We start from the raw sequence: 22,268 nt of genomic DNA, 5'->3' as shown, positions 1-22,268 counted from the left end.
ACATAAAAAGATTAAAAATAAGTAATAAAGTATAGAAATAAGTGAAAAATTGTGATGGAATGTTAACAATATAGGTGATGATAATGATAAGTGAAATAAGGTAATAGAAACATGTGAAGTAAAAGTTTACAAAAAACGAAACAAAGTAAATGTGAAAGTTAATAAAACATAGATGAATAAATATAAGTGAATACAGCAATAGATAATATAAGTGATAGAGAGATAACAAACAGGTGAGAAACAAAAGTATAATAGAAAAATTTGGTGATGATAATAAAATGAGCGTAAAATTATTTAGTCTTAATTAAGTTTAATATATGGCTGTAGGTATGTGAGATACAGTTTTTTATCGATTTTTTGGTTAACTGGGAGGGGTTCAAGATGTATATAAATGGATTCTGAGATGAGTCTCTTTTGGTAATTTGGAACAGTGGCTAAAATAGTGGTATGTACAAAATCATGATTAAGTGTAATGGCATGTTATGAAAGTTTGGAAGCGGCTGAGTTGTGGTGTTATAGATAATTTACGTAGAGAGATACGTGATCGGAGGTGGTTCTTAGTTTTGCCAATGTATGAGGAATTACAGTTGGGGGAGGAACAAGGAATCCGGAAAACAACGTTAGAGTGGTATTGAAGAGGAATCGGATCCTTAGTATTAGTAAAAAAGTAAGATAATTTATTTTGAGACTTGAGTCCAAGATGTAGTGAAGGAATGGTTAATTTTAAGAATTTTTGTATGTTGTCAGTGAGAGAGGAGACATATGTTAGGGATTTATAAATCAAGAGAGTGGATGATGGATGTAGAGAGTTTGGAGAAGGAGAAGTAGGCGTAGAACGGTTGATGTAAGAGTTTAAAAGTTTGTTTATGATGTGAAGTGGTAAATCATTTGAAAGCAAGATAGTCTTAATACGGTGAATGTTTGTGTTGTGGTATTGGTGATCAGATAAGGAAAGGCAACGGTGTATGAGATTTTTGGCAATATTGATTTTTTGATGGTGGGGGTACTGGGAAAAATAGTTTAGTAGCCTACCGGAGTAAGTGGGTTTGTTATACCAGTCCGTGGACAAGGAGCCGTCATTATTCTTTATTATAAGGAGGTCAAGAAAGGGGAGGGAAGAGTTAGTTTTGGTTTCAATAGTAAAATGAAGGCGAGGGTGGTAAGAGTCAAAAGAAGAAGAAGGATATGAGGGATTTCATCAGGGTTTAGAATGAGAAAAAGGTCGTCTACATAATTTTTTGATAAATAAAATGGCGTTATGGAATAACAGGATGACGAAATCAAGGAGGTCATTAAGCACAATGTTAGAGAGATCGGGAGCGAGAGTTTCCCATGGCGAGACCTGATGTTTGATGAAAGAACTTTCCCTGAAAAGTGAGATATCCGGATTTCCAACATAGTTCAGAAAGTGATTCAAGATATGAGCCTAAGTTAAGAGTGGTATGTGGCTCTATCATAGTCCAGTTTTTTTCCACAATTTGGGGTGCTTTATCGATGGGTATGTTGGTGAAGAGGCTTTCAGCATCTAATGAAGTTAGCGGGAATTCTAAGGGATATTAATTGTTTTCATAGTTGGAAAGAGTTATGGATGTCGTAAGGGTTGTCTTGGCTCAAGAACTGAAGAGATGGAAGGAGGAATTGGCTAAGTTTAGAAGATGGAGTATTAATATTGGATATGATGGGGCGAAGGGGGTTGCCAGGTTTGTGGATTTTAGGAAGTCCGTACAGTCGAGGAGGTAAAGAATTATAAGAAATTAGGTTGTAGTAGGTGGGATGGTTAATTAATTTATTTTGAAGAAGGTTTTTAATATGCTGATTAAATTTATTCATAAGTGAGCGGGTGGGATCACGGGTTGAAGGTAGATAGGTGGATTGGTCAGAAAGGAGTTGAGTGATTTTTTCATTATATTCTGTTTTATTTAAGATGACAGTCAGGTTTCCTTTATCAGCTCTAGTAACAATAAGTTGGTCATTAGATTTGAGAAAGGATCTGGAGTGGGATAAGTCTTTAAAAAATAAGGGGGAGATAAGGGTGTGGTATAATAAATAAAGGGAAGGTTGGGATGTGGGATGTTGTAGGTGATTGGATATCATATTGCTAATCCGGACGTGGGATAGTTCTTTGTCTTCCTCAGTGATGTCAAATAGGTTGTCTCTATATAAAAATTCCAGATCAGTAATAAGTTGAGGGATGAGTTTGGCAGAGTTAGAGATGGGGGTGGCAAAATTGGGGCCAAGACTAAGAATGTTAACAACGTTGGTGGGTATAGAGGTGGAAGACATATTATGTACCCAGTTTTCTTGGTCTCTGGGGTAGATTTTGGTGGATAGAGGTTGTTCATAAATACGTTGGAATTGGGAGATGAGTGAGAGTTTTTTTACATTGTTTTGTGGAAGTAAAAATGTTTTTAATGCTTCTATTAAGCTTAGTCATATTATCATCACCAATGACAGAAACTAACAATGATGAGAGAGAATTAATTTTGGTATTAATGAAATTGATTTGCTGAAGAGGAAGTTCTATTATTTTTTCATTTTTCATCATATCTTTATGACTACTTCCTGTATACGCGATGTATTTGAAATAGAAATATAGCGACCTCCTCCCCACTCCTCCACGCTTCCGTTTTATTGTCGCCTTCTGTTCAACTTTTCGCTTTGAACAGGTAGATGGTCTTGATTTATTCTTTGCTCATTTATTATCATTATTATTATTTTTATTTATATTTATTCTTTCAAGACGTTTATTTAATATCTATTTTTTTTCCTGTATTGTTTTTTGGTTTATGTATGCCTCCTGTACTTTTTTAAACTGTATATTTTATGTTTTTTTTTAAAACATTTTTACTCTTACCATTGTTACTTATTTTTTATTCTTATCATTGTTTATTCAAGTTTATTTTATATTGATACTATTTTATGTCTTCCTTCCTTTTATTTATATGTAATTTCTTATCACTTTATTTTTACATAATATTTATCCTAGCTTAAATTACTTATTGTATCTTATTGTAATATTCTCAGTTTTTTTGTATCTTTTTAGCCCTGATGAAGCCCTGCAAAGTGGGGTGAAACGTCGGACATTGAAATAGTTATAAACTATTTGTTCCATTTTTTGACCACAACCCTGACCATCTTCTTATACTTAAATTTTTATGGTCAACTATATATACATATACATAAAAAAAGATACTTTACAGTATTCTTAATTCAATGTAAATGTTGGTTTATTTTTAAAAAGTCTTTTTGAGGAAGGATTGTGGGAAATAGAAATATTACAAAAAGAGCTGGAGGTGAATTCTATCAAACTAAAATTTAGGAAAGTTTATGCTTTAAAAGAAAAATTGCTATTTGATTCTAAAATTCATTATTTTTGTTTTAGGATTTATTTCTATAAAAAAAAAAAATTTAAACAGTTAAAACCATAAATACCTGATGTCTTAGATTTCCAGGTGTTCCACCCAGAAAAGCAATGTGTATAACGGCACAGGGTGGCTTAGAAGCAACACGCACAATAAAAAACCAAGTAGGTCCTTTATCCCCCTCACTACAATATTAATAACATATCTCAGTGGATAATAAAATAATTAAAATATTAATTAACTTAATTATAACATACTAAGGTATTATAACAGAAATAAGTACAAGATTGAATCACATAATTTAAACTGATATATTGTACATTCAAATGATAGTAACAATATAAAATTTAAATATTATCACTAATATCATGGATTATATGATTTTTTAATGGTAAAAAAGTTTGATTCACATTATATTGATAAAAGTATTATTTTTATAAAAATTTCTTGAAACTTAAACCCAAAAAAACATTTTTTTAAATATAAATTTGAATACAAGTAATACACATTTAGCATAAAAAATAAATCACAAACCACAGATACATACGTTGGTGGCATTATTTTGATATATGAATGGTTTTCTATTAATACAAAGGTTGTCAACTTCTTCAATGCTCCATACAATGTTGCTTCAGCCTGTCGACATTGTAATATCTGAGAGCGGGGATTTATACTAAGCACATGCAATGAATGGGGTAAGGGTTGGTCAGGTTGTAGTATTAAACCAAGACGGTGAGTGTGCAACCATTTTTGCCAAACACTCGGCTCTAGAAGTACCACAGGCCTCCAAAATTGAGCAAATAATGGACAAGAGGTTCCACTAAAACGATAGAAAAATAGATCATTATTGTAAATCTTACATATGGGATACTAGCAATTAAACAATTCAATCAATAATTTTTAAATATTAATAAAACATTTTATCAAATTAATGGATGAAATTGAGTATGCAGTTTTTAATAACAGGTTATCTATTTCTGGGGACACCACCAAAATATGAGACATTATTGTCATTTGAACAATAGTCGAAGTGAATTTCTATAAAAATTAGTCAACTTTTTCTTCTGTCATTCTTCCTGTTTTTATATATGAATATACATACTTTTAACCTCAAAAATTCCATTTTTCCTATAGCCTGAAAAAGTCTTAGTTCACTCAAGCAATAAAGTACTTGTTCCTTCTTCAGCTTTCAACTTCAAATCTATCTTAATCATCTACAATCTATCAATCTACCTATACTAACTAGCTACCTATTCTAAGCTCTTAAATATTTAAACAACAACTATTATTAATAATACTAAATTACAATCAATAATCATTAGATCATCATTGTGAAAGATTGATTACACTTTTTTTTTTATAACAAACGATTAAATTTCATAAGTAAGAGTAATATACTAAACAATACAAAACCAACAAAATAAATTTAATTTTGTAGCAGTGAAGTAAATACTTAATATAAAAATGATTATTACCTAATCTTCAGAAAAAAATAAAATACTTTGGTGTTCCATAAAAGTTAACAATAATCTTTAACAAAGCTATTGTCCAAATAAATAAGTCGTTACCAAGAGAAAGATTTATTATTTCGAAATAATTGATATAAAAACTAACCAGGACAAACTAATGCTTCATGTGGTTTTGAATGTTTTAAGATAATTTGTAAGATATAAAACAAAATTTAGTCAATAATATTAAATTTAACAATTTTTATTCCATTGATACTCTTACCTTGAAGAAAGTTCAGGGGGAGATACATTAGATGGTAGATAAAATAAAGGCATTCCATTTTTTATGCTATCAGGAATAGTATGAGCCATAGGACTTTCAGAAAATGAATCTAAGTGAGATAATAGAAGATCTGTGTGTGATAATGTTTTTAAAGTACCCCAGAAACGAGATACAACAGCTTGTCTGTAAGGCGAATGAAACGGTTTCTTCATCAAACAAGTAATATCATGGAGAAATTCATACGGCGCTAAAAAAAAAAATGTATTATAATACTCTCGCCTTTATACATATTTTTCATTTCATAATATTAATAATTAAAAATTGTAAAATTATTATTGTAAGCAGAAATATTAAAATACTAATTATTAAACAAACAGCACACTTTTAACTTAAATTTAATAGAGTTTACCTTTTACAGACAAACTATAATGTACCAAGTTCTTGAAGCTACTTATAGGCCATTCTGATGTAATTACATATTCTATAAATATATGATTAGACCACGGTAACACCATTGTTATTTCTAATTCTTTCTCTCGAACAAGAACATTCTGAAAGTAGGTTAGAAAAGATTATTTGTTTATTTTTCCCCATAATCAATAAAAATATAAATAAAGTGAAATGTAAACTGCTTTAATATGCTACCCATAGTTAGCATCCCATAATCATCATAGAAATAAAATCGTCTTAATATTTTTTTTTTTTTTTTTTGTGAGGAGATGGTTGGGGGTGCTAAAAACCTACTTACAGACTGCATAACCCAACACAAATATTCTTTCTCTTCCCGCGACTTTACTGCTTCCAAACTCTCCAAACATTCCTTTTCATTAAACCACTCATTTAATTTTGGCAATACTTTCATTCTAGCCACTGTCACCAACCTTGACAAGCGACTCCTCTCCGAAAGTATTTATATGTTAACCAGAAAACTGACAAACACAAGCTATTTCTAGCTTAATTTTAAATAGTCAATTTATTGAAACACCCATACTTGTTTTTTTCCCTTATTGTATTATATTACAGACCTTCCACCTTTTCTATGTTCATTTCACCTTTTATTATTTTCTACAGTCACCTATCGTCTACAGGTCAATTTCATTTTCTCATCTTTATCACCACTCATTTATTTAGCTCAACTGTACTTTGTACAATTTTTTTACCTTTCATTTTCATAGTTATTTATTTCACACTAATTATTTTGTAATTTTATTATATTAAACTTTAATTTCATTTTTTTCTACCATATGTTTTTTATCTAGACAGTCTGTCATAGTTAGTTATCCATGCCAGTAACAATTTTCTGCTTGCTTTAACATATGTTTTGAACTTGTATGCCTGTTATCTACCAGATGACACAGTCCCAAATCACTTTTTTAAATTTTTATTCCTTTTTCCCACTCTTACATATCTCTTCACTCTTGTTCCTTCCTTATTCACTTTTCCAGACATTCTAAATTTATTTGAGCTTATTAACTTGTTTTTTACTCATTTATATTACTGTGTATCTTTTATCTATCCATTATAACATAAATTCTGTTTTCTTTCTTGGCCATTGTGTCATATATATTTATTTCTTTCATACTTTTCATTATGTTGATCTTAAATTGTTTTTGATTATTTTTAGACGTTACTAACATATTTTATTATACTAATTCAATTACTCATCACTTACACTTTCTTCCATACCTTTCATTATATTTATTTATTTATTTACATGAGGGCTGTCTGATTTTTAATTTCTTTATCATTTATTTTGTATGATTCTTACCTCGACAATATTATTTTTTATCTTCTATTAGTATCTACTACAATCAACTTAATTTATCGTTATGCAAATTTCCCAGTTTTCTTGTTATTATTTTCTTTGAATTAAGGTTGTTATCTCATTTTATTTTTCAACCCAGATGAAGGCCCGAAATTCAGGTCAAAATGTTGGCACAAATAAATAAGTTATGTATCTTTGCTGACTGCACCCCCCACCATCTTATCCTCATTTTAATCAAAGGTCAACCATTAACACCTCATTATTAATAGTTTTTTAACTAATTAAAACAAAACTTTGTTCACAAATAATAAGTAAAGATATCATGATGTATTATACAAGCACAATAATTATAAAATACCTTGATTATATAGCCTTCATGTAATCGACAACAAAGAACACTTGTAAGACTAGCAATAAGATGCTCTTCACTTTGTTTTTTAGTCAACATCTGGTGCTCTCTATTTCCATAAAAACTTTGATTGCTAGAAATATAATCAGGTTCAATAAATGTTTTACAAAATCCATCAAGTAAAGGTAAAGTTTGAAAATAAACTACAATTATCATGACACAGTGAATTTCATACAAAAATAAAATTTGCCATTTTGAACAGATTAATTAAGTTCTGGAAACATTTAAGGACAATTATTTAACAAAGAATGTTATTATAAATATAAATTTCAAACTGTAGTGAAACTATGAACTCTAAAAAAAAAAAAAAAAAATAGAAAATAAAGCAGAGTGTCTATTATACCATGAAAAGATAGTATTTAAGAAGTATAATCTGAAATGGCACCATGAGACAAACAGAGGGAATTCAGTAGCAAAGTTTCTAGGGAAGAATGCAAAATAAAAGTAGCAGAGTGTGTGAAAAGACTAAGGAAGAAATAAACCTAGTTTACAAAGCAATCAAAACTCAACTCTACATTATAGAAGCAAATTTCATGGTAGCCTACAATCTTGCTAAATAAAATAAGCCTATTTCAGATAGCAAATTTATTAATCAACGGATAGTAGAATAAATATAGATGCTCTTTGACAGACTATAACTTCAGAGAATTTCAATAAGCAGTCTGTCTTTGGAAAAGTTTGATAGAGTATATCTGTTTTATTGAACTGGTTCTAAAATTAAATGTCCCTGCTGCAATATATGAGATAAAATAAGTTCAATAAATAAATTTAATAAGATTGCCAATATTTTATTTTATTTATAGTTAGTGATTTCATTGAACAATTTATTTATTTTCTGAAATGCAAAGTTAATTAACTAATGAGCCCCATAATTCTAAAAGGCACGGCCCTCCACTTTCAAAAAGTGGCCTCTGAACCAAAACAATAGCTTATCACTAGTGATCTGTATATAATTTAAATGTTTGTATTTTTCATTCATAAGAAATTTATGTAAAAAATAATTATATATGAAAATAACTGACTATTATTTCAAATTATGAAGAAGGCAGTCAGGGATGCGGTCAAAAGAAAACAAAATTTTTTTTGTTTTCTTTTGACCGCAACGCAGGGCATCTTATTCTTGCGGTCAAAAGAAAACAAAAAAAATTTTGTTTTCTTTTGACCGCAACACAGGCCATCTTATTCATAATTTAAACAATAATAAATTCAAAATACATAATTGATACATTATATACACTATGGTAGCATAAGGATCAAGATCTAGGAAAATTTTTCAATGCCACTTAACAATACTAGTTTTATTGTTTGCCCTTCATATGAAGTCAAGTTCAAATTCACAAGACCCACTTTCGTAAAGAAATAGTTTTCTAAAAGGCCAAAGCAAGATTTATGTCAACAGTTTAAATTTACAATTGTAATAATTTTACCATACCATCAATCATTATGTAGCTACGTGCTTCAAAAAGTTTATCAAAGTGTATTAATTTTTATACACATGGGGAGTTAACTCTCAGTTAACCTTCTAGAAAATATAAAAACACCTGTTTTAATTATTCAATTATAATTATTATTGTGATTCATTCCTTGTACTAATCAATAAAAAATAAATACAACTTTTTTATCTGTTACTTATTTAAAGACATTGAAAACACCTTTTAGTTACTGCCACATGGGTTCATGTAATGTTAAATTATGGCATTTATATAATACACTAAAATTAAAATAGAAAACAAAGTCTTATGATTAGATACCCTTTTAAAACATTGAAAATAGATTTGAAAAAAATTGAATATTATGTATCACCTTATTTTCCAAGTGCCAGTCTTAACCTTCATTATACTTTGAACCATGATTTTTTTTCGAAAACACCAGGTAATAAAAGCTTCATGGTAAAAATTATAGCAGTCATTTTTTATCTAAAAATTTAAGAATATAGATTATTTCAAATAATTAGACATTCAACAAAAAATATATTTCATTTTTTGCATGTAACATTTAACGTTATTGAATCATAATATAATTAAAAATAACATACAGTCCTTACAATAATGCTAAATTAATCGATTAGCTCTTAATTATTTTAATTCATAATAAAAGTCTGGTAGGAGGCTGGTATAAAAAAAAATTCAAAAATAATTCATTATTTTCTGAAAAATCAAACTTAGCACTATTTGATTTGGGCTATGTTTGAAAGCCCCCTTCAAATGGCCTTAAAAAAGATAAATTCTACTCGTTTTGAAGAAAATATTTTTTAAATATTTGAATACTTGAAAAGATAATATATTTAAATATTATATATTTATTCTTATCTTTATTATAATTAAATTTACATTGGCTGGTTAATTTTCCAAATCATGATAATGGTAGATTTTTCATTGGCAGAAATTCATTAAAATCATGATATTTTAGCAGTAAACGTAAATTCATGTAATTTCATAGTTAAAAGCATATACTAGCATATCAGTATTTTTAAATAATGCCATTTCAAACATTCATTTCATTACTGTTAAAGTAACTGTGTATGATTTAGTGAGTACAATAGTACAAACAGTTTTATTTTTAACGTTAAGATAATGTTTTCTGTTAAATCCATGCTATTGTTTAAACTTATTTTTCAGACCTTCTTCAGAGTTTCATAGATGGCTTTGTAGTACAAAAAGGAATAAATTTGAGCAGAATTAATAAAAAACTAAGTAATCATTCATTCCAGGAAATAAACTCAATTATATAGACTTTAAAATCAACTAACTATAAGCAGTGAAAGACTTTGATGTTTTTATACATGAAAGTCTTTCACTACTTAAAGAAATTAATTATTCTCTAAGAAATTAGAAGAAACTCTCAAAGCCTTGTAACTGAATCACATTCTGTTTAATAAACAGTAAATTATAAAGTATAACTCATTGAGAATAGTTTTCCATAAATTATTCAGTTGTTTTTATATTACAAAAACATCTTTTTTTTCAACTAAATAAAAAATATACGTAGTTTAGATTGTATCTACAAAACTTGAGTGTCAAAGTTAACTGCTACTTACAGTAGCAGCAGGAGAATGAATATATGTTCCCAGTGTTGCTGAAGCTATGAATTCCATCAGCTCAGAATAAGGTACCAGTCCATGACAAGAATGTGGGTGAAATTGGCTGCCAACATGCAAAAATGATACAGTGACTGCATTACTTCTCAATTGGGTTAATACGGAATCAAGAACGTGAATATCAGGAAGTGTAATCATTCCATCAGTAACAACAATTAAATCTGAAAAAATAAAAAATTATGCAACCAATCATGGACTACCATAACTATTAATAATTTTATGTATCAGTTACATCATTGTATTTGAATTTTGAAATTAATAGTATTTAAATTATTTTCTAATTTTTTTTATTGTATGTAGTGTAACACATCCTCTTTTTTAATAAATAGTTATTTTTGTTTTATATCAATACTTTAATTATGTTTTAAATATATTGTCATTCTAAATATAAAAGCTTCATTAAATTAAATCGAAAGTTAATAAATTTTTATCAGCTAGAAGATATGGAGTCAAAAATAAACACATTGAAATATTCAAGATGGTGTCACTATTCCAAAGTTGGATGCATCACAGCTATACTGGGCAGATGTGTTCAAATATTTTCAACACACACACACACACACATATATAAAAAATCTGGACAGGAACTCATGGGTAGCCAATGTCAGTGGTAAAGCTGCTATTTGGCCCTGTAATTCCCAAGCTATTCAGGAAGTGAACACTGCATCACAATCCGGCTTTGTATGAGCCAAGATCAACGACGTATATATCTTTAGCTGTTACGCCTATCCCAGTATCACAATCGATTCAATTGTATTGGACTGCGAGAGGGAAAATGGCGTAATAGCCCACTTCCTATGGCGTAGGAAAAAAAAAAATATCACAATCAAAGACTTTGTGAATTTGTAGGATCACATTGGATCACAAGCTTAGAGGCTAGTTGCCATAATCCAGCTATCATAGCTGGTGATTTAAACGCATGGGTAACGGAATAGGGAAGTAGAATAACAAATCGATGTGAAGTTCTCCTGAAAGCTTTCGCACAACTAAGTGATATGATCCTTATAGACACCGGAACAAACCCGAAGTTCACTAGAGCAGGAAGATCATCTATCACCGATTTGACGTTTTTCAGTGAACACATGCATCGGATCGCTACTTGGAAGGTTTGTGAATTTTATACAAACAGCGATTACTAGGCTATATTGATCACACTGCATATGCCTACAAGAAAGAAGAGTTGTCAATGGAGGATAAATAGCTGGAACACGAAAACTTTTGATGATGCTTCATTCACTTTAATGCTAGAGGATGAGTATAAGTTGAAAGGGTCAGCCGAGGAAAAGGCGCATATACTGACCTCTTTTATATCTGGTGCTTGTGATGCAGCTATGGCCCGTTCAAAGCCTGGCAAACATCATTCCTCAGTGTATTAGTGGACGGATACTATTGACGATCTTCGCTGGTGTTGCAACCAAGCAAGAAGACATTACCAGCATGTGAGACGTCTACCAGAGTTTTATGTGCTTCAAGAAGAGTTCAAGAAAGCTAGAAGGAACCTCCGACAAGCCATTAAAGAAAGCAAACGACGATGCTAGAGAGAACACTGAGATGAGGTGGATGCAGACAGACCCATGGGGTAGACCATACAAAATAGCACTTAATAAATTATGTAAAGGCACGATGCAGCTCCCCACAAGATCAAATGTTGTAGAAAATATTGTCAGAACACTATTCCCTGAACAGGCGAATACTATTGACTGTATAGACAATACATATTCAACGGATTTTCGACAAATGACACAGGAAGAGGTAGAGGACATCGCCTCGGACCTAAAACATGGCAGGGCACCAGGATTGGACGGAATTCCTAATGTAGCTCTGAAGGTGGCTATCAGGAAACGGCCAGATCTTTTCATCGATCTCTTCAACTCTTACATTCGTGAAGACTCAATTCTGAAACCTTCGAAGAGACAGTGGCTCATACTTATTCCAAAGAGTAAGGGCAGACTAGAAGACCTGTCAACATATTGTCTAATTTGTTTATTGGATACTATGGGTAAGGCATCTGAGAAAATCTTTTCCCTCAGGCTACAAGAGTTCATGGAGAGAGTTAATGGACTCTCGCGGGCTCAATACGGATTTTGTAAAGAGCGATTCACGATAGATGCTGTTGAATTAGTAGTTGAGATGGCCCGCAGAAGTGGTGATTGCAGGAGCAAGGTGGAGGAGAGGTGCTAAGTGGTATGCAGTAATCATCACTCTAGAGGTTAAGAAGAGCTTATAACACTGCATGATGGACCTGTATAATAGATGTCCTATGTACTATAGCGGTGCCAGCCTATCTTATGAGAGTGCTCACAGACTACTTCAAAGATAGAATTCTATTTTATTTTTCAGACATTGGCCAAAGGAGATACAAGGTGACTGGTGGTGTCCCACAGGGTTCAGTATTAGGGCCTCTTCTGTGGAACGTCATGTACGACGCAATCTTCAAATTGACAATGCCAGAGGGAGCCACAGTTGTGGGACTCGCAGATGACATTGCAGTTGTAGTCGTGGCGAAGTACTTGGAAAAGTTACCCTCATCACTAACCAGGTTGTTCCTACGGTCCGAGGTTGGCTGTCTTCGGTAGGCCTATTACTTGCGGATCACAAAACCAAGGTTCTCCTAGTAACTAGCAGGAAGCAAACTGAGTCCACACTGTCATGGTGGGTAGGCACAAAATTCGTTCCCAGCCTTGCTTAAAATACCTAGGAGTCATGATCAACGTGAGATCAACAGTTCTGAACCTGGAGGGTCTGAACCAAAAAAACCAGCCTCAAGTTCCAATCAACCAACCTTTAGCTGCAGGGAACCCACCTCCGGAAGAGATTCAGCAACTACCGGAAGTTTCATTAGCAAGCTCATGCCAGGACGCTAAAGTGGATTAAGGTCCATAAGGATGCTGCCCAGGACCTGAGGAAGGGGGTGTCGGACTTCGAAAAATTCACTGGAGAGATCAGAGAATTAAATCACTTTTTAAAAGGGGATGATTGCCTTGTGGGGAGAATAGAAAAAAAATGCCAGAGACTTTACAGGACAGCGAAGACGCAAAAGCATTGAAAGCAGCAGTGATCTGTCAAGTAAAAAGGAATATCTTGAATCTGATTCAGGGAGATGAGGAATGTTGTGGAAGAAGGAATGCTGTGGAATGTTGTGAAAGAGCGACATAAAAAGCATTTGGAGAGGGCAGGTGGTCTCCAGAAGAGGATATATTTCAAGTGCTCTGGGAAACAAAGAAGCTGAAGCAGTCTAGCGGACAGTACTCTGGTACAACAATTCAATAGGATAATGGAGAAATATAGAGAAACGCAGGTTGTGGAAAGTGTGTGGCCGGATGGGACTTTTGGCAACAATCCTAAAGGTCCAACTGGCGAAGGGTTTAGGCAAGAAAGAAGGACTGCCAAGAGACCGCTCATTTGTACAGTGCAAGCAGGAATCAATTGATGCCAGTGCTAGAAAGGAAGAGTCCCATATGGAAATAGAATAAACTGGATGGAAGAGAGTTACTTATAATCGACCGAGGACTCCAGACCAGGAAGTCGAGGAGAGACCAATAAGTCTCTCCTCAGTAACATTAAAGACAATGGAAAAGGTAATGGATGTATACATAAGGGGCTTATTAGTTCGGAACTCCCCACTACATCCATATCAGTTTGCCTATCAAGTGGGAAAATCAACAATTTCAGCGCTGCATTGCCTTGTTAAAAAGATAGAGAATTCTATAGATAATAAAGAAATAGCACTGTGAGCATTCATGGATATAGAGGGTGCATTTGATAATACCTCACATGAAACAATAGGTAAGGCTACCAGAAGGAAAGGAGCCAGTGAAGTAACTGTCTCTTGGATAAATGAAATACTAATAAACAGAAGCATTATAGCAAAGGTAGATGAAACAGAGTTGAAGATGAAAACAGCTAAAGGATGTCCGCAGGGGGGAGTTCTTTCTCCCCTCTTGTGGACTATGGTGGTAGACTGTCTCCTATATAAACTAACAAATGAAGGGTTTGAAACTATAGGTTATGCAGATGATCTGGCTATAATAATAAGAGGCAAGCATGAAGAAACTTTGATAGAGCGCATGGAACCTTATATAGCCTTGAAGGTTACTTGGAATTGGTGCCAAGAACAAGGATTGAGCATAAATCCAAGCAAAACCACCATTGTACCCTTTACGAGGAAGAGGATTCTTAATATAGAATATTGTAAACTGGGAGGAGTACAGATTAATACCACAAAAGAGGTGAAGTACTTAGGAGTAATCCTAGATCAGAAACTCAAGTGGAATTCCCATATAACTCGAGTCATAGTTAAAGCTGGAGCTTCCCTATGGACGTGTAAAAGTTTATTTGGAAAAAAATGGGGAATTAAACCCAAAATGGCAGAATGGTTATACACAAGGGTTATGAGACCCATGATAACCTACGCATTGGCAATTTGGTGGCCGAAAACAGAAGAAAAAACCTCACTAATAAAATTGGAAAAGGTACAAAGAATGGCGTGCCTAGGTGTGACAGGAGCAATCAGAACATGTCCCACAGCAGCTATGGAGGCAATTCTGAACTTAACTCCCCTACATATCTGGATACAAAAAGAAGCTATAATGAGTGCCTTAAGTATAGAACGTGACTGGAATTATAAACCAGGAAACTATCAAGGACACTTAAAGATCCTAAATAAGATTAAGGGTAAAGAATGGATGAGCTTTCTAAGTGACCATTTACCCAAAAGACTTGATTTTGAAAAGAACTTCAAAGAGATATGGAGGAAAGGAGGCCCTAAATTTGAGAAGGGCGCACTGGTCTGGTATACTGATGGATCAGTTAAGGAAGGAAAAACAGGGGTTGGGGTTGTAAGACCAAATTGCAAAAGAACCCTAGCAATGGGAATATACCAAACTGTCTTCCAAACTGAAATACACGCAATAGAAAACATTAAAAACAATCCAAATGGAAAAAAGATTTATATAATATCAGACAGCCAGGCTGCTTTAAAGGCAATAATGTCCTATAATATAAAATCAGGGCTAGTCTGGAATTGCTAAGAGAGACTAAAGGAATTAGCCAGAGGCAATAAACTGACCTTGATGTGGACCCCAGAACATGAGGGAATTGAAGGAAACGAGATGGCAGATACCCTAGCTAGAAAGGGATCAGAAATGATGCCTTATTGCATCATATCTGGAAGTGCAATCAGGAAAGTGGTTAACTTCTGGGAACAAAAAGAGAAGGAAACATACTGGACGCTGAAACCAGGTATGAAACAATCCAAGCTCTTCATTAAAATATCAGAGGAAAAGGCAAAATTTTACCTTAACCTTACTAGAAATGAACTGAGGACGATAACAGGACTCCTAACGGGGCACTGCCCCTTAAAATATCATATTAAGAAGATGAGGCTGGTGGAGGATTCCACCTGTCGTCTGTGTATGGAAGACGAAGAAAAGGCACAGCACTTTCTGTGTGAATGTGAAGCCCTTGCATTCCAAAAATTACAGTATTTGGGACAGGACAGAATGAAACCTGAAGACATTTCTAGAATAAACCCAAAAGAATTATTGAGCTCCATAAGAAGCATATGATTCATATGGGATATCTAGTGGAAAGAGGTTAAACTCACAAATGATCCAATTGGGTCGAGGTGAGGAAGGGATTCCCGACCCTCAGTGTAATAATAATAATCAATTCTATATGACCCATTTTGATCTGTTACATGTTGCCATCTTTCAGGTAATTTTTTTATTTTGTCCTCCCAGAACTTCTCAGATTTTTGCGTAATGAACTCCTCTATGTGCGTTTTGCAGTCCTTGAGTGGATTAAAGTGTTTCCTGTTAAAAGAGTTTTGAAGGGCCTGAACTAAGTGAAAATTTGTTGGGCCAAGGTTTGATGAATATCATAGGTGAGGGATCACATGCCAACCAAATTCCAATAATTTCTGCTGGGTCTGCAAAGACATGTGAGGACGGATGTTATTGTGATGGAAAACTATGCCTTTGCGATTAGCCAATGCTGGACGCTTTTGCTCAACCGCTGCCTTTAATTGTTCCAACTGGGCACAGTATACTGCAGAATTAATGGTCTGATTTGGCGGGAGGAGCTCAAAATAAAGGACATCTTCCCAATTCCACCAAATGCACAGAACTACCAAAAGCATAACCTTTTTTGGATGTAATCCTGCTTTTGGAGTTGTTAACGGCGGGTCACTTCGTTTTTCCCAGGACTTTTTTCCTCACAATATTATTATACAGGACCCAACCTTCATTCCCAGTAATCAACCTCTTCAAAAATGGATAATTAACATTGCGTTTCAGGAGGGAATCGCTAATGGATAAGCAGTTCAAGAAATTCTTTAGGTCAAATTGTGTGGAACATATCCTGCAGCCCCCAAATGATTTAAGACACTTCCATGAGATATGTTAGGCATTTCTGCAATATCCCGTATCGTAGAGTGAGGGTTATCAGTGACTAAAGCTTGAATTTGGTCATCATTAACAGTTGGAGAACAACCCGAGCGCTTTGCGTCTTCCATGTCAAAATTTCTAGTTCTGAACTGAGCAAACTACTAACAGACAGTGCTTTCTCCTAAGGCATCATCGCCATACACACTGCAAATTTTTTTAACCATCTGTACAGCGGATTTTCCTTTTCAGAAATAAAAAATCATTAAACGACAAAAATTAATTTTTCTCTCTTCTATTTGGAGCAAGCAAAATACCACTTAAAGATAAGGAATTTCGGTTGAAACTGGTGCATAAAAGCACCTAAACTAATCCTTTTTTAGAATATTTAAACATTATTGACCAAGTAAACATGAGTTTATAAACACAGAGAGGATTGAATTGAAATATTGAAAAATACTATGAACTTATTTTACAACCCAATAGTCTGTTATATTTCTGTCTCATTATTCCAATTCTGTTCCAAGGTACAATACATTTATCAGATGAATAAGGTAATATCATTTTAATTACTATGCTAAATAAATAACATACAAAATAAAATTAAATTAAATTAAACAAATGTAAGAACAATTAAATAAGGTATAAATGGCGTTAATGACCAATGATGTTTTACGCCACTAAACAAAAAGAAACAATTACTATGCTACCTCAAGCAAGAGTATGTGTATTAAGTAAACAATTCATAACTTAACTCTCACTCTTCAGGAACCAATACAATTAGATAAATGGGCCAAGGAAAATTAATTGATTAAATAATTATATTATTTAGTACAGATTTATAATTACATTAAATATTATTTGATTGAGAATAGAGAAGGATGTATTAACATAAATGTATGATAAAAGAAATGTACACATTTTAGTTATATAATTTATATTCTGTATTTAAATTTAATGTCATTGATAATTTTATTAATTAGTTAATTTGGTATTTAACAAATAATTATGTATATTGTTTCAAATTTTTACATATAATAATTTAATTTTAGAGTTTTGTTTTGGCCATTTATTAATTAACACAGATTTTTGTTCAATTAGACCTTGTATAACTAAGTATTCAAAATTAAAAATTTCTTTTATGTTATTCATCCTAAGAACTTCTTTTGTAATCAGTATAAAAAGTATTTCTTCACAACTATTTTTCCATTTTTTATGACTGACTGGTAGGTGTTCATTCACCCATATTGTATCCCTCATTTTATTGTGTCCTTTTACAATTTCTGAAACTTAAATTTCAAGATAAATAATGTCACCATCTTCAGGAAATTTTCATAAATTTAAGTGTAGTTACTTTCAGTTCCAATAAAATTGTATGTTTTTACCCACATCTTTTTCGATTCTGTTTTCATGAAAATATAAATCTGTATACAAAACAATGTTATATTCTACAACATATCATTTTTGAATGCCCTGCTTATCAAAATCAAAGGTGAAAATTTCTAAATCCTTCTAGTAATAACGATATATATATAAGAAATTGTAACATCTAACAATCCTGAAGAAATAGGCGATGTCACGCAGTACTTACATTCAATAAATAAATATATTTAGTTTGGAAATAATAAATAATGGGAATACAAATAAATTTATAACTGGCAGTATGGAAAATTCCAATGCCATTAAAATATATTTAAAAAAACCAAACATTTTTTCAACTTCTGATTTCACATCTTTAAGTCAATGTTTCTTCTCCCCTTATTTGTTTACATTATGTTCTGCTAAATTAAGAAACATGGAAGGAGAACTAATTTAAATATATTAAGGGATCCCTTGAAAATATTTAAAATTGAAGTGATATATATGTATGAATTAATTACAACAAATCAAGGTTTGAATAATCTTTAACAATATCTAGCATATTTTATTTCATTTAACAGTATCCACATTTCAATATAAGAATGCTTTACCAACAGCAAAGTTAGTCATGGGCAAGCCACTACTGAGCGTGAAATCATTTTCATATAGAATTATGAGAGGAAATCATTCTACAGTAAATTTGAAAGAACCTCAAACTTTTCAGAGTAATGTTTATTTATTTGTGATTTGTTTTATGTTTTACCCAAGTACATTCTAGCTATAACTATTTTCTTCAGTGTCGCCTGTTTTATCATTATCTACAACTTCTGAAAATTGACAGAATCATACATATATTTGAAATGGATGTAAAACTAGTTACCTTTGAATTTGATTTCATTTTATAAAATTTGCCAACAATATTAGGACATAATTGATTGTTTGTGCCAGAATACACACATATAAACCTTAGATAATTTGATTTCAGTCAGAATTAGTGCAATTATTTCATTAAAAAACAAAACAACAAATAATTCTTATTTAAGTTTTACGTTTTATTGTACATCTTTTTAGCCCTGATGAAGCCCTGCAATGTGCAACACCAAAGAAAATAGTTAATATAGCTAGAATGTACTTGGGTAAAACTTAAAACAAATCTCAAATACATAAACATTACTCTGAAAAGTTTGAGGTTCTTTCAAATTTACTGTAGAATGATTTCCTCTCATAATTCTATATGAAAATGATTTCACGCTCAGTAGTGGCTTGCCCATGACTAACTTTGCTGTTGGTATGCTAGATATTGTTAAAGATTATTCAAACCTTGATTTGTTGTAATTAATACATACATATACATCACTTCAATTTTAAATATTTTCAAGGGATCCCTTAATATATTTAAATTAGTTCTCCTATTTTTTACAGAGAGGAAATCAGATTAATAATCATATAGAGCCAAGAATCAAAGCAGGATTGGTGGATGCTCTAGATGCCACAGAATTAAGGGCATCTTTGGTAGGAAGGGTAAAACGAAATGTTCTAAATGGCATACAAGCGGATGAGCTAACTTCGTGGGATGAGATTACTAAGACTGAAAAAGGCATACGGAGGAGGATGCTGGACACCAGAAGAGGACGTTTATCATCTCTTCACGGAAGTGAGAAAGTCTGGACATTCAGATTACAGTTTTGCTGAATCAATATACAGCCATCTCCGAAAAACTAAACGAGACTGTAGGACAGACAGAAGCATCACAACAGCTAGCGATTTTTGACAAAATCTTGAAGGTACAATTAGGACGGAACTTGATTGTACGAGGAAAATTAGCTGTGGAGAAGTCTTTCATTGAATGTGTTCGTTACATTATGGAAAAAGGGGCCAGAGAGGAGGAAGGAGGAGATATTCAGCAGTGGAGGCAGGTACCTTTTAGTAGCAGGAGAAAAGGCACAATTCGACTTCAGGTCTGAACCTCCTCGATTACCCAAGATCGAATATAGAAAAAGAGATGGCAGAGACGTGCAGCGGAGCAGTAAGGACCCAGAAAAGAGGACACTCATAGGTGTTATGAATGTAATCATCAAGGTCACATTGCAGCAAACTGTCCTTCGGTCAAGTGCTTTGAATGTGGGAACAAGGGTCATATTGCAAGGGCATGTCCCTGGATTTACCAACGGAACTCAGCCCCATAACCATTGAAAGTGAACACTTACAGAACAAGATGTTCCAACGTCAAGTTCTGAGGAATATTCAGGAAGAGTTCAAGCGATGAAGAAGATAAGTCTAGTTGGGCACAGGTGTCAATAAAAACAAATGAACAGGCGGACAAGAGTTACAAGTCGAAACGAGCGGACCAGAAGCAGGAAGCTACCATCTGAGGAGATGAGGGCAACCTCAGGGGGGGGTTGAGTCGGACGCTGGAAAGAAAAGCTGCGTACTTACAACTTTCAAATTATCCATCAAAAAGGTTCATAAAACGTTGTCGCGGACTGGCTTTCTAGGGCTCTATATGCAAAACCTCTCCATGACGCAGGCCCCTCTCATGTTGTTCGAGATAACATATTCCGTGATGAGGAGAGTACAGTAGATGCCGATGAAGTCCCCCCGGGAAACCCGCCATACACAACTCCACGAAACTGATACCATAGTCAACCAACATAAGCAGCAGATTATTTGGAAAACCTAAACGGAAGGTACACTGCAAACAGAGCATACTAGGTATGGCAGGCACAATATTATAACTGTATGGACCGTTCCCTCTCCTCGGTTGAACCGGAAGATGTCACCCGCATAATCAATGATTTAACCAAACGTTGCAAAACATATTACATGTACGTTGGAAATAAAACCATCTTAGATCGTATTAAACACCTGTTGGAAACAGAGAGGATAGGAGCCGATAGAAACATCATTCTATGTTCTAAAATCGTGGAAACGATAAAAGATCCGGAGCGCCAAAAATAGTTAGTTAAAGCCTACCATGAAGGAAATACTAACCATCGCGGGATACCTGAAACTCTGGCCGCATTGCGTCACAGGTATTACTGGCACCACATGCGTCGTTCGATTAAGGATGTTTTGCAGGCATGTACAGTTTGTCACCGCGCCAAATACGACAAACATCCTATTAATATCCATCCAGAAATCACTCATACACCAAATTCGCCGCTATTAGACATGCAGGTTGACATTTTTACTTGGAAGGGTTCACATTGGCTAACCTTATTAGACAACTTTAGTAAATTAGATTGGAGAAGATGGTCGGGGGGGGGGGGGTGCGGTAAGCAAAGAAACAACATAAATAAACAAAAAAATATTTATTTATTCCGACGTTTTGACCTGATTTCAAGGTCTTCATCAGAGCTATAAAAACAAAAAGACAACAACCATCATTTAGAGAGAAAAAAAAATAATAAAATAGATAAAACTATATATTGTAATATGCTCTTTTTTAGTAAATAGTCTATTTTGATGTATAAATGGTTTTAATATGTTTTATTTTATGTATCATTTTAATATTCATTGTTTTGTTTATCCAAAAAGCAAACTAACCAAGTTTCATTGTTTATAATAACTTCGTGATTCCAAACAAAGCCAAGATGGCGGTACGTAGAACCAAGGCCACATTAAGCAGAGGCAGATATCATAAAAACTATTTTAACTCATCCCCTCATAATTGAAAATATAGGAAATTAAAGGAAAAATAGAAATCAAGAAATAGTGCTAATGAATGATATTCAGAAAGTAAATCATTTGGAAAAATCCCTAACTATTGTGCGACAAGCGATGTTTACATGGAACCTCAAGGCAGGTTTTGGCAGTTGAGTTGGTGGCACCAAGGAGAGATGGTCTCTGAGTGTGAAGAGGTGAAGAATTTCTGTCAAGAAGGAAGCCATATTTACAGAACAATAAGATGAGAACAAGGAAGGCGCCAAAGAATCAACAAAGGAGGATCGTTAGTATATAGAGCTTGGTTAGTTTTGTTATAACTAAATTAGAATACATTTGTAAAATAGATTTAAATTTAATTAATTGAGATTATTGTAAATGCCTGTTCTGATTGTCTAGTAACAACACGCCCTGAGATTAAGAGTCTTTCCTTTTATATAATAAAATTATATTATCCAATTAATAGTAAAGTTATTAATTTGAACCCAAGTTAATCTTT

The 22,268-nt window shown here is 33.1% G+C and overlaps 1 protein-coding gene across 6 annotated transcripts in view; it reads right to left on the bottom strand.

Annotated features, from left to right (window-relative positions):
- Window positions 1–22,268, bottom strand: part of LOC106679968 (KICSTOR complex protein SZT2) — a 240,391-nt gene that overhangs the window by 176,372 nt on the left and 41,751 nt on the right. For all 6 annotated transcript variants that reach the window (XM_067050326.1, XM_067050330.1, XM_067050327.1 and 3 more), the window contains 7 exons: window positions 10,305–10,525; window positions 9,071–9,183; window positions 7,217–7,340; window positions 5,503–5,644; window positions 5,094–5,340; window positions 3,910–4,182; window positions 3,433–3,547 (listed from right to left, as the gene is read on the bottom strand). In XM_067050326.1, the coding sequence (XP_066906427.1) occupies window positions 3,433–3,547; window positions 3,910–4,182; window positions 5,094–5,340; window positions 5,503–5,644; window positions 7,217–7,340; window positions 9,071–9,183; window positions 10,305–10,525 (1,235 nt within the window). The remainder of the gene's footprint in view (window positions 1–3,432; window positions 3,548–3,909; window positions 4,183–5,093; window positions 5,341–5,502; window positions 5,645–7,216; window positions 7,341–9,070; window positions 9,184–10,304; window positions 10,526–22,268) is intronic.

This window comes from Halyomorpha halys, unplaced genomic scaffold, assembly GCF_000696795.3.
Source record: "Halyomorpha halys isolate HHAL.00 unplaced genomic scaffold, Hhal_1.1 Scaffold237.1, whole genome shotgun sequence".
NCBI lineage: Eukaryota > Metazoa > Arthropoda > Insecta > Hemiptera > Pentatomidae > Halyomorpha > Halyomorpha halys.
This window is presented reverse-complemented; position numbering and strand designations above follow the sequence as displayed.